The 12,943-nt window shown below is 37.9% G+C and overlaps 1 protein-coding gene across 5 annotated transcripts in view; it reads left to right on the forward strand.

The window, feature by feature from the left end:
• Positions 1–12,943, forward strand: part of STAG1 (STAG1 cohesin complex component) — a 455,106-nt gene that overhangs the window by 386,243 nt on the left and 55,920 nt on the right. For all 5 annotated transcript variants that reach the window (XM_059065085.2, XM_067033725.1, XM_067033728.1 and 2 more), the window contains one exon: positions 273–376. In XM_059065085.2, the coding sequence (XP_058921068.1) occupies positions 273–376 (104 nt within the window). The remainder of the gene's footprint in view (positions 1–272; positions 377–12,943) is intronic.

Raw genomic sequence — 12,943 nt, forward strand, 5'->3', positions numbered from 1 at the left:
AAGGAAAATTTTGGCATTGCCTAATTCAGAAGTATATTACAAGAGACCAAGTATTAGAAGAAACCGGAGTTTATTGTCTTTTTTACTTTGTGTATCTCTTTCTTGTTTGACTTACAACAAGCACATATTATTCTTAAAACAAGAAAAAAAAACAAAGAATAGAACTTTAGTCTTTAAGTAATAGACTACAGTTTTTTATAACTGTGCTCATTTTTGATACATTGCTATTGTAAAACTGTCTACTTATACTAATGTGTTTTGTTTCACTTTAGCAATGTCTGACCGTCAGGAGAGTGCTCTTATAGAGCTAATGGTTTGTACGATTCGTCAAGCTGCTGAGGCACATCCTCCAGTGGGAAGGGGTACCGGCAAGAGAGTAAGTTATATTAGAAATCTACAAAAAAAAAGAAAAAGGAAAAGAAAGATTTTAATGCAATTAACTGTCTTAAATATTTGAATATTTTTTGTAAATGATATATGCTGTGGTAGTTCATCTTATATTCTTTTTTTTTTTTTTTAACATCTTTATTGGAGTATAATTGTTTTACAATAGTGTGTTAGTTTTCCCTCTACAACAAACTAAATCAGTTATACATACACACATGCTCCCACATCTCCTCCCTCTTGCATCATCTTATATTCTGTCTACCTAGGTTCCAAAATAGATTCTTTGCATCCATGCTTCTATAGCACCTGTGCCTGCTTCTAGTCTAGTATCTTAATGAATTTTCACATTCATATTTGTTAAAGGTACAGAAAGGCTCTGAAGGCAAACTGCCTAGTTTTGGAAGCTCTTTCACTTAACATCTATGTAATCTTTGAACAGTTGATTATTTTCTTTGTTAATTTCCTTACCTGTAGTATGGGGCTAATAATGCAGGTGTTATTGCTATTCAAGATGAATTGAGATAATCACTATGGAAAGACTGGCTCCAGTAGTGTGAAGAGGTAGGCAATTCCTCTCTGCCAAAAAAAAAAAAAGTGTAAAACTGGAAAAATTATCAAAACCCATATCAGGGCTCTGGAAATTAACTAAAGATAAAACAACAAATTGAGAAGCATTTATGGGCATATCTTGGAGATATTGTAGGTTCAGTTCCAGACCATTATAATAAAGCAAATATCACAGTAAAGCTAGTCACATGAATTTTTTGGTTTTTCGATGCATAAAAAGTTGTGTTTACACTAATGCAATAGTCTATTAAGTGCACAATGCCTTATGCCTAGAAAAACAATGTACATACCTTAATTTAAAACTAGTTTATTGCTAAAAAAAAGAGCCTTCAGTGAGTTGCAATCTTTTTGCTGGTGGCAGTTTCTTAAAATAAGACAAAAATGAGGTTTGCCTCATTGATGGACTTTTCCTTTCACAATTTCTATGTAGCATGCCATGCTGTTTGATAGCATTTGACCCACAGTAGAACTTCTTTCAGAATTGGAGTCAGACCTCTCAAACCCTGCCACTGCTTTATCAACTAAGTTCATGTAATATTCTAAATCCTTTGTTGTCATTTCAACAATCATCACAGCATTTTCACCATGAGTAGATTACATCTCTAGAAACCACTTTCTTTGCTCATCCATAAGAAGCAACTCCTCATCTGTTAAAGTTTTTGTCATGAGATTTATCACATATTCAGTCTCTGCTTTGAATTCTAGTTCTCTTGCTATTTTCACATCTGCAGTTCCTTCCTCCGCTGAAATCTTGAACCCCCCAAGGTCATTCATGAGGATTGGAATCAACTTCTTCCAAATTCCTGTTAGTGTTGACATTTTGACCTTTTCCCCTTGAATCATGAATATTCTTAGTGTCATCTAGGACGCTGAATCCTTTTCAGAAAGTTTTCAATGGACTTTGCACAGATCCATCAGAGGAATCACTATCCATGGCAGCTATAGCCTTACAAAATCTCTTTCTTTACTAATGAAGCTTGAAAGTCAGAATTACTCCTTGATCCATGGGCTGCAAAATGGATATTGTGTTAGGAGGCATGAAAACATTCTCATGGTGCATCTCCATCAGAGCTCTTGGGTGACCAGATGCCTTGTCAGTGAGCAGTCATATTTTGAAAGGAATCTTTTCTTTGAGCAGTAGGTCTCAACAGTGGGCTTAAAATATTCACTAAACCATGTTGTAAACAGATGTGCTGTCACCCAGACTTTGTTGTTCCACTGATAGAGAACAGGCAGAGTAGACTGAGCATATTTCTAAGGGCCCTAGGACTTTCAGAATAGCGAATGAGCATTGGCTTCAACTTAAAGTCACCAACTGTATAGCTATGAAAATCCTACATGGCATCTTCTTTTAATATAATGCTGTTTTGTGTAAACTGCAAATCTTTTGTTTAGTGTAGGCACCTTCATTAATTATCTTAGCTAGATCTTCTGGTTAACTTGCTGCAACTTCTACATCAGCAGTTGCTGCCTCACCTTGAACTCATGTTATAGAGATGGCTTCTTTTCTTAAATCTCATGAACTAGATTCAGCCTTTTCTTCTGCAGCTTCCTCACTTCTCTCAGCTTTCATAGAATTTAAGAGAGTGAGGGCCTTGCTGTGGATTAGGCTTTGGCTTAATGGAAAGTTGTGGCTGGTTCAATCTTCTATCCAGATCACTAAAGCTTCTTCCATATCAGCAATAAGGCTGTTTCACTTTCTTATCATTCATGTATTCACTGGAGTAGCACTTTTAATTTCTTTCATGAACTTTTCCTTTGCATTCACAAGTTGGCTAACTGTTTGACTCAAGAGGCCTAGCTTTTGGCCTGTCTCAGCTTTCAACATGCCTTCCCCACTGAGCTTAATCATGTCTAGCTTTTGATTTAAAGCAAGAGATGTGTGGCTCTTCTTTTCACCTGAACACTTAGAGGCTTATTAGGGGTTAGTAAGGTTGTTTATTGACCTGATTTTGAATACTGTTGAATCTCAGGAAATAGGGAAGCCTGAGGAGGGGGAAAAAGATGGGAGAACAGCTAGTTGGTGGAGCAGTGGGACACAACATTTATCAAGTAAGTTCTCCATTTTATATGGGTGCAGTTTCTGGCACCCCAAAACAATTAAATGGTAACATCAAAGATCATTGATCACATGGGCTTCCCTGGTGGCACAGTGGTTGAGAATCCGCCTGCTGATGTAGGGGACACGAGTTCGTGCCCTGGTCTGGGAAGATCCCGCATGCCGCGGAGCGGCTGAGCCCGTGAGCCATGGCTGCTGAGTCTGTGCGTCTGGAGCCTGTGCTCTGCAATGGGAGAGGCCACAACAGTGAGAGGCCCACGTACCACCAAAAAAAAAAAAAAAAAAAAAAAGTTCATTGATCACAGATCACCATAACAGGTATAATAACAATGATGAAAAAGTTTGAAATATTGCAAGAATTACCAAAATGTGGCACAGACACACAAACACAAAATGAGCAAATGCTGTTGGGAAAATGGTACCAATAGACTTGCTCTACACAGGGTTGTCACAAAGTTCCAATTTGTTTTCTTCAAAAAAGCAATATCTGCAAAACATAATAATGAGGTGTGCTTATATTCTTGGAAAACTGCTGAAGCTTCAGGTTAAAGCTGTAGGAGTCTGTAGCCTTCCTGCCTAGGGTTACAGTATACACAGAACCCACAAGCTTGATTGGTGACATCTGTAATTTTACCAGAGTAGCACTGTATGTAAAAACCAGCAACTTTGCTGTCAAGGGAGCAGACTCAATATGGGACAAATGGGAAAAGTCCACAGCTTTGTCAGCTAGAAATGGCAGAAACAAATAAGGAAAACCTGTACCTGTGATATTCAGAGATTGTGTCTGCAAGTTGGTAAGAATAGTGAACCAGTCAAGAATCTAACAAAAAAGTGCTAGCCATTAAGAAACTCTTATACATCCCTGGCTGACTGGGAAACCTGAGAGAGAGAACCCAATGGAAAATAAAAGTCAAGCAAACTTACACAGTGGCTGAAGTTTGAATGTGCTCTCTATCCCATGAACAGATCAGGTCTCATAGGCTAGGAGCCTTATAAATTTGGAGCATTTGAGCACCACCTCTACCCCAGTCATTGGCTGACTAGTGATCTATTGAAACACAGAGGAGACCCCCAGGAAAACAGGCTAAAAAACAAAAATAAGGATAAAAATTCCCAACAGAAGCCACACGTCATGGGAGAGACAAATTACACAGTTTAAGATTAATTTGTTAAAATGACACTTAGAAAAATAATTTTTAAATACTTAGTTACTACAGGATATTATCAAAAAATGTCCACTTTTCCAGAAAAATTGGAACCATGCAAAAAAACAAAACACAGTAAAGTGTGGCCATACTCAGGGGAAAAAAGTAGACAGTAGAAATGGTTTCTCAGTAGGCGCAGTTGTTGGGTTTAGCAAATACTTCAGAGCCCTTTTTTATAAATATGTTCAAAGAATTATAGGAAAATATGTTCAGAGTATTATAGGAAAAGATGATAACAACAAAGAAGGAATCTCAGTAATTCCAATTTTTCAAATGGAAATTCATGAGTTGAAAAAGTACAGTAACAGAAATTTAAAATTTATTAGATAAGCTCAACAGATTTGAGATGACAGGAGAAACAGTGGACATGAAAGATTAATAGAAATTATTCATTCTGAAAAAAAAACAGGAAAAAAGATGAAGAGAAATGAACAGAGCCTAAGAAATGTGTGAAACATCAGGTCACCAAATTTGTGTAATGGAGTCCTACAAAGAAAGGAGTGAGAGAAAGAAAAGGAAGGAAAAACATTTTAAGAATTGCCAAAAACTTCCCAAATTTGATGAGAAATGTTAATCCATAGGTCCAAGAAATTTAACAAAACCCAAATAGTATAAACACAAAATATCTACCTCTAGACACAGGGTAGTCACACTGTTAAAAGCTAAAGAGAAAAAATCTTGAAAGCTGCAAGAAAAAAAATAACTCAAGTGGAGGACAACAGCAATAGGATTAGCAGTTGACTTATCAGAAGTAGTTAAGGCCAGAAGACAGTAGAATGACAATCACTGAAAGACAACAAAATTGCCAGCCAAGAGTTCTAAATGCAGTAAAATTATCTTTCAAGTATGAAAGTGAAATAAAAACTTTCCCATATAAACAAAGATTGAGAGACATGTTAGAAGACCTGCCTTAGAAGAAATACTAAAAGAAGTCCTTCCAGCTGTAAAGAATGGAACCTCTAATCCACAGGAGGAAATAGAGAGTACCAGAAATGGTAAATATGTGGGTGGATATAAAAGGCTGTGTATACTATATTTTTTTTAATTTTTAAAGAGACATGAGATTATTTAAAGCAACAATTATAGTACTATAGTATTAAGATTATAATATATATAGATATGTGAGAATAGCACAAAGAAGGGTACAGGAAATAGAACTCGCGGAGTAAAATTGCTGTATTTTGCTATAGTTAATTCATTATTAATCTAAAGTTAGTTGTAATAAGTTGAAGAAGTATATTGTAATCCCTAGAGTAACTACTCATACCTAAAAAAGGAAAATGAAACCAACAGAGAAATTGTAATAGCACAGTAAAAAATGTTTAACTGCAAAGAAGGCAGTAAAGGACGAAGAGAGGGGAGAAAAAATGACATAAGATATATAGATAACAAATAGCCCAATGGCTGACATAAATTTAACCATATTAAACATTACATTAAATGCGAATATAGGAGAGACTCCAAAAAGTAGAGACTGAGAAAACTAAGGACTGGGTATGAAATGATAATAAGGAATTATTGTTTAATTTTGTTGGAGATGTAAAGCTTAATTATTCTTGCATCTTCATCTGTTAGAGACATAATTAAATATTAGGGGTGAAATAATATACAAAGAACTTGCTTTAAAATGCTGCAGAAGACCATTTTTTTGGGGTGCACAAGGAGAGGGGATTCACAGCACCTCCTAAACCAGCTCCAGAGATGGGCGCAAGCCACGGCTATCAGCGCGAACACCAGAGACACGCATGAAATGCTAAGGCTGCTGCTGCAGCCACCAAGAAGCCTGTGTGCAAGCACAGGTCACTGTCCACACCTCTGCTCCCAGGAGCCTGTGCAGCCCGCCACTGCCAGGGTCCTGTGATCCAAGGACAACTTCCCTGGGAGAAAAAACTGCACGCCTCAGGCTGTTGCAACATCACGGTGGCCTCTGTTGCCACAGGCTTACCCCACATTCCATACCGACCCCCTCCAACTGGCCTGAGTGAGCCAGAGTCCCCTATCAGCTGCTACTTTAACCCCATCCTGTCTGAGTGAAGAACAGACACCCTCAGGAGACCTACACGCAGAAGCCGGGCCAAATCCAAAGCTAAGCCCCAGGAGCTGTGCAAACAAAGAAGAGAAAGGGAAATCTCTCCCAGCAGCCTCAGGAGCAGTGTATTAAATCTCCACAGTCAACTTGATGTACCCTGCATCTGTGGAATACCTGAACAGACAATGGTTCAGCCCAAAATTCAGGCGGTGGACTTTGGGAGCAATGATATATATATATTTTTCCTTTTTCTCTTTTTCCATGTGGCTCACAGGGTCTTGTGCTCCAGCCGGGTGTCAGACCTGTGCCTCTAAGGTTGGAGAGCCGAGTACAGGACATTGGTCCACCAGAGACCTCCCAGCTCCACGTAATATCAAACGGCGACAGCTCTCCCAAAGATCTACATCTCAACGCTAAGACCCAGCTCCACTCAATGACCAGCAAGCTACAGTGCTGGACACCCTAGCCAAACAACTAGCAAGACAGAAACACAACCCCACCCATTAGCAGAGAGGCTGCCTAAAATCATGATAAGGTCACAGACACCCCAAAACATACCACCAGACGTGGTCCTGCCCACCAAAAAGACAAGATCCAACCTCATCCACCAGAACACAAGCACTAGTCCCCTCCACCAGGAAGCCTACACAACCCACTGAACCAACCTTAGCCACTGGGGGCAGACACCAAAAACAACGAACCTGCAGCCTGCGAAAAGGAGACCACAAACAGTAAGTTAAGCAAAATGCAAAGACAGAGAAACACACAGCAGATGAAGGAGCAAGGTAAAAACCCACCACACCAAACAAATGAAGAGGAGATAGTTAGCCTACCTGAAAAAGAATTCAGAGAAATGATAGTAAAGATGATCCAAAATCTTGGAAATAGAATGGAAAAATAAAAGAAACATTTAACAAGGACCTAGAAGAACTAAAGAGCATATGAACAGTGATGAATAACACAATAAATGAAATTTAAAATTCTCTACAAGGGATCAATAGCAGAATAACTGAAGCAAAAGAACGGATATGTGACCTGGAAGATAAAACAGTGGAAATAACTACTGCAGAGCAGAACAAAAAAAAAAAAGAATGAAAAGAATTGAGGACAGTCTCAGAGACCTGTGGGGCAACATTAAATGTACCAACATTCAAATTATAGGAGTCCCAGAAGAAGAAGAGAAAAAGAAAGGGACTGAGAAAAATTTTAAAGGGATTATAGTTGAAAACTTCCCTAAGGGAAAGGAAATAGTTAATCAAGTCCAGGAAGCACAGAGAGTCCCATACTGGATAAATCCAAGGAGAAACATGCCAAGACACATATTAATCAAACTGTCAAAAAGTAAATACAAATAAAAAATATTAAAAGCAGCAAGGGGAAAGCAACAAATAACATACAAGGGAATCCCCATAAGGTTAACAGCTGGTCTTTCAGCCGAAACTCTGCAAGCCAGAAGGGAGTGGCAGGACATATTTAAAGTGATGAAAGGGAAGAACCTACAACCAAAATTACAAAATTACTCTACCCAGCAAGGATCTTATTCAGATTCGAGGGAGAAATTAACACCTTTACAGACAAACAAAAGCTAAGAGAATTCAGCACCACCAAACTAGCTCTACAACAAATGCTAAAGGAACTCCTCTAGGCAGGAAACACAAGAGAAGGAAAAGACCTACAATAAGAAACCCAAAACAATTAAGAAAATGGTAATAGGAACATACATATCGATAATTACCTTAAATGTAAATGGATTAAATGCTCCAAACTAGAAACATAGACTGGTTGAACGGATACAAAACAAGACCTGTATATTTGCTGTCTACAAGAGACCCACTTCAGACCTAGGGACAAATACAAACTAAAAGTGAGGGCATGGAAAAAGATATTCCATGCAAATGGAAAACAGAAGAAAGCTGGAGTAGCAGTTCTCATATCAGACAAAATAGACTTAAAATAAAGACTATTACAAGAGACAGAGAAGGACACTACATAATGATCAAGGGATCAATCCAAGGAGAAGATACAACAATTGTAAATATTTATTCACCTAACATGGGAGCACCTCAATACATAAGGCAAATGCTCACAGCCATAAAAGGGGAAATCGACAGCAACACAAGCATAGCAGGGGACTTTAACACCCCACTTTCACCAATGGACAGATCATCCAAAATGAAAATAAGTTAGGAAACAAAAGCTTTAAATGATACGTTAAACAAGATGGACTTAATTGATGTTTATAAGACATTCCACCCAAAAACAGCAGAATACACTATCTGCTCAAGTGCTCATGGAACATTCTCCAGGATAGATCATATATTGGGTCACAAATCTAGCCTTGGTAAATTTAAGAAAGTTGAAATCGTATCAAGTATCATTTCCAACCACAATGCTATGAGACTAGATATCAATTACTGGAAAAAATCTGTAAAAAATACAAATACATGGAGGCTACACAACACACTACTTAATAATGAAGAGATCACTGAAGAAATCCAAAAGGAAATCAAAAAATACCTAGAAACAAATGACAATGAAAACACAATGACCCAAAACCTATGGGTTGCAGCAAAAGCAGTTCAAAGAGGGAAGTTTATAGCAATACAATCCTACCTCAGGAAACAAGGAACATCTCAAATAAACAACCTAACCTTACATCTAAAGCAATTAAAGGAATAACAAAAAAAAACCCCAAATTTAGCAGAAGGAAAGAAATCATAAAGATCAGATCAGAAATAAATGAAAAAGAAATGAAGGAAGCAATAGCAAAGATCAATAAAACTAAAAGCTGGTTCTTTGAGAAGATAAATGAAATTGATAAACTATTAGCTAGACTCATCAAGAAAAAAAGGGAGAAGACTCAAAGCAATTAATTAGAAATGAAAAAGAAGTAACAACTGACACTGCAGAAATACAAAGGATCATGAGAGATTACTACAAGCAACTCTATGCCAAACATGGACAACCTGGAAGAAATGGACAGAGTCTTAGAAAAGCACAACCTTCTGAGACTGAACCAGGAAGAAATAGAAAATATAAACAGACCAATCACAAGCACTGAAATTGAAACTCTGATTAAAACTCTTCCAACAAACAAAAGCCCAGGATCAGATGGATTCACAGGCAAATTCTGTCAAACATTTAGAGAAGAGCTAACACCTATCCTTCTCAAACTCTTCCAAAATATAGCAGAGGGAGGACCACTCCCAAACTCATTCAATGAAGCCACCGTCACCCTGATAACAAAACCAAACAAAGATGGTACAAAAAGGAAAACTACAGGCCAATATGACTGATAAACATAGATGCAAAAATCCTCAACAAAATACTAGCAAACAGAATCCAACAGCACATTAAAAGGATCATACACCATGGTCAAGTGGGGTTTATTCCAGGAATGCAAGGATTCTTCAATATATGCAAATCAATCAGTGTCATACACCATATTAACAAAGTGAAGGATAAAAATCATATGATCATCTCAATAGAGGCAGAAAAAGCTTTGGACAAAATTCAACACCCATTTAGGATTTTTAAAAACCCAGAAAGTAGGCATAGAGGGAACTTACCTCAACATAATAAAGGCCATATATGACAAACCTACAGCCAACATCATTCTCAATGGTGAAACACTGAAACCATTTCCACTAAGATCAGGAACAAGACAAAGTTGCCCACTCTCACCACTATTATTCAACATAGTTTTGGAAGTTTTAACCACAGCAATCAGAGAAGAAAAAGAAATAAAATGAATCCAAATCGGAAAAGAAAAAATAAAGCTGTCTCTTTTTGCAGATGACATGATACTATACATAGAGAATCCTAAAGACACTACCAGAAAACTGCTAGAACTAATCAGTGAATTTGGTAAAGTAGCAGAATACAAAATTAATGCACAGAAATCCCTTGCATTCCTATACAGCAATGATGAGAAATCTGAAAGAGAAATTAAGGAAACACTCCCATTTACCACTGCAACAAAAAGAATAAAATACCTAGGAATAAACCTACCTAAGGAGGCAAAAGACCTGTATGCAGAAAACTATAAGACACTGATGATAGAAATTTAAGGTGATACAAACAGATGGAGAGATATACCATGTTCTTGGATTGGAAGAATCAACATTGTGAAAATGACTGTATTACCCAAAGCAATCTACAGATTCAGTGCAATTCCTATCAAACTACCAATGGCATTTTTCACAGAATTAGAACCAAAAATTTCACAATTTGTATGGGAAACACAGAAGACCCCAAATAGCCAAAGCAATCTTCAGAAAGAAAAACGGAGCTGGAGTAACCAGGCTCCCTTACTTCAGACTATACTACAGAGTTACAGTAATCAAGGCAGTATGGTGCTGGCACAAAAACAAATATAGATCAATGGAACAGGATAGAAAGCCTAGATATAAACCCACGCACATATGGTCACCTTATTTTTGGTAAAGGAGGCAAGAGTATACAGTGGAGAAAAGACAGCCTCTTCAATAAGTGGTGTTGGAAAAACTGGACAGCTACATGTAAAAGAATGAAATGAGAACACTCCCTAACACCATACACAAAAATAAACTCAAAATGGATTAAAGACCTAAATGTAAGGCCAGACATTATCAAACTCTTAGAGGAAAACATAGGCAGAACACTGTATAACATAAATCACAGCAAGATCCTTTTTGAGCCACTTCCTAGAGAAATAGAAGTAAAAACAAAAATAAACAAATGAGGCTTCCCTGGTGGCGCAGTGGTTGAGAATCCGCCTGCCGATGCAGGAGACACGGGTTCGTGCCCTGGTCCGGGAAGATCCCACATGCCGCGGAGCAACTAAGCCCGTGAGCCATGGCCGCCAGGCCTGTGCGTCCGGAGCCTGTGCTCCGCAACGGGAGAGGCCACAACTGTGAGAGGCCCGTATACCGCAAAAAAAAAAAAAAAAAAAAAAAAAAAAACAAATGAGACCTAATGAAACTTAAAAGATTTTGCACAGCAAAGGAAACCATAAACAAGACGAAAAGACAACCCTCAAAAGGGGAGAAAATATTTGCAAACAAAGCAACTGACAAAGGATTAATCTCCAAAATATACAAGCAGCTCATGCAGCTCAATATCAAAAAAATAAACAACCCAATCCAAAAATGGGCAGAAGACCTAAATAGACATTTCTCTAAAGAAGATATACAGATTGCCAACAAACACATGAAAGGATGCTCAACATCACTAATCATTAGAGAAATGCAACTCAGAACTGCAATGAGGTATCACCTCACACCTGTCAGAATGGCAATTATCAAAAAATCTACAAACAATAAATGCTGGAGAGGTGGTGCAGAAAAGAGAACCCTCTTACACTGTTGGTGGGAATGTAAATTGATACAGCCACTATGGAGAACAGTATGGAGGTTCCTTAAAAAACTACAAATAGAACTACCATACTACCCAGCAATCCCACTACTGGGCATATACCCTGAGAAAACCATAATTCAAAAATAGACATGTACCACAATGTTCAATACAGCTCTGTTTACAATATCCAGGACATGGAAGCAACCTAAGTGTCCATCAACAGATGAATGGATAAAGAAGATGTAGCACATATATACAGTGGAATAATACTCAGCCATAGAAAGAAACGAAATTGAGTTATTTGTAGTGAGGTGGATGGACCTAGAGTCTGTCATACAGAGTGAAGTAAGTCAGAAAGAGAAAAACAAAAACCGTATGCTGACACATATATATGGAATCTAAAAAAAAAAGTTATGAAGAACCTAGGGACAGGACAGGAATAAAGATGCAGACATAGAGAGTGGAGTTGAGGACACGGGGAGGAGGAAAGGTAAGCTGGGAGGAAGTGAGAGGGTGGCATTGACATATATACACTACCAAGTGTAAAATAGATAGCTAGTGGGAAGCAGCCACATAGCACAGGGAGATCAGCTCGGTTCTTTGTGACCACCTATAGGGGTGGGATAGGGAGGGTGGGAGGGAGGAGATACGGGGATATAGGTATATGTATAGCTGACTCACTTTGTTATAAAGCAGAAACTATCACAATATAAAGCAATTATACTCCAATAAAGACGTTTAAAATTTTAAAATGCTACGGAAGAAAAAAGAAACTTTAGGGAAGTTGATGAAACAATAATGACAAAATAAGTGTTTTTGAAATTTTCCAAAATAAGAGTTTTAAGAATATGTCATGTCCTAATTTTGAATGACAGCCCCTTCAGGCTAATCTCTTAATGTTTTGACATGTCATCATTTTTTGAATGCTTTCTTTCAGAGCAAAATGTCCCAGGCTCGCTTTCTACCTTTATTGCTATATTAGTTATCTATTCCTACGTAAAAGAAGTTACAGTAGTTGCCCCTTACCCATGGTTTCTCTTCCCACAGTTTCAGTTAACCAGTCAGCTATGATCCAAAAATACTAAATGGAAAATTCCAAAAGTAATCTATTGATAAGTTTGAAGTTGCATGCTGTTATGAGAAGCATGATGGAATCTCGTGCCATCCAGCTTTGTCCTTCTCCATCCTGCCTGGGATGTTGAATCATACCATTGTCCAGTGTATCCCACCAGTTAGTCACTTAGTGGTTGTTGTAGGTCATCAGATTGACTGTCACAGTATTGCAGTGTTGGTGTTCAAGTAACCCTTATTTTACTTAATAATCGCCTGAATGCCCAAGAGTAGTGATGATGGCAATTC

This window comes from Kogia breviceps, chromosome 5 (genome assembly GCF_026419965.1).
Source record: "Kogia breviceps isolate mKogBre1 chromosome 5, mKogBre1 haplotype 1, whole genome shotgun sequence".
In the NCBI taxonomy this organism is placed as follows: domain Eukaryota; kingdom Metazoa; phylum Chordata; class Mammalia; order Artiodactyla; family Physeteridae; genus Kogia; species Kogia breviceps.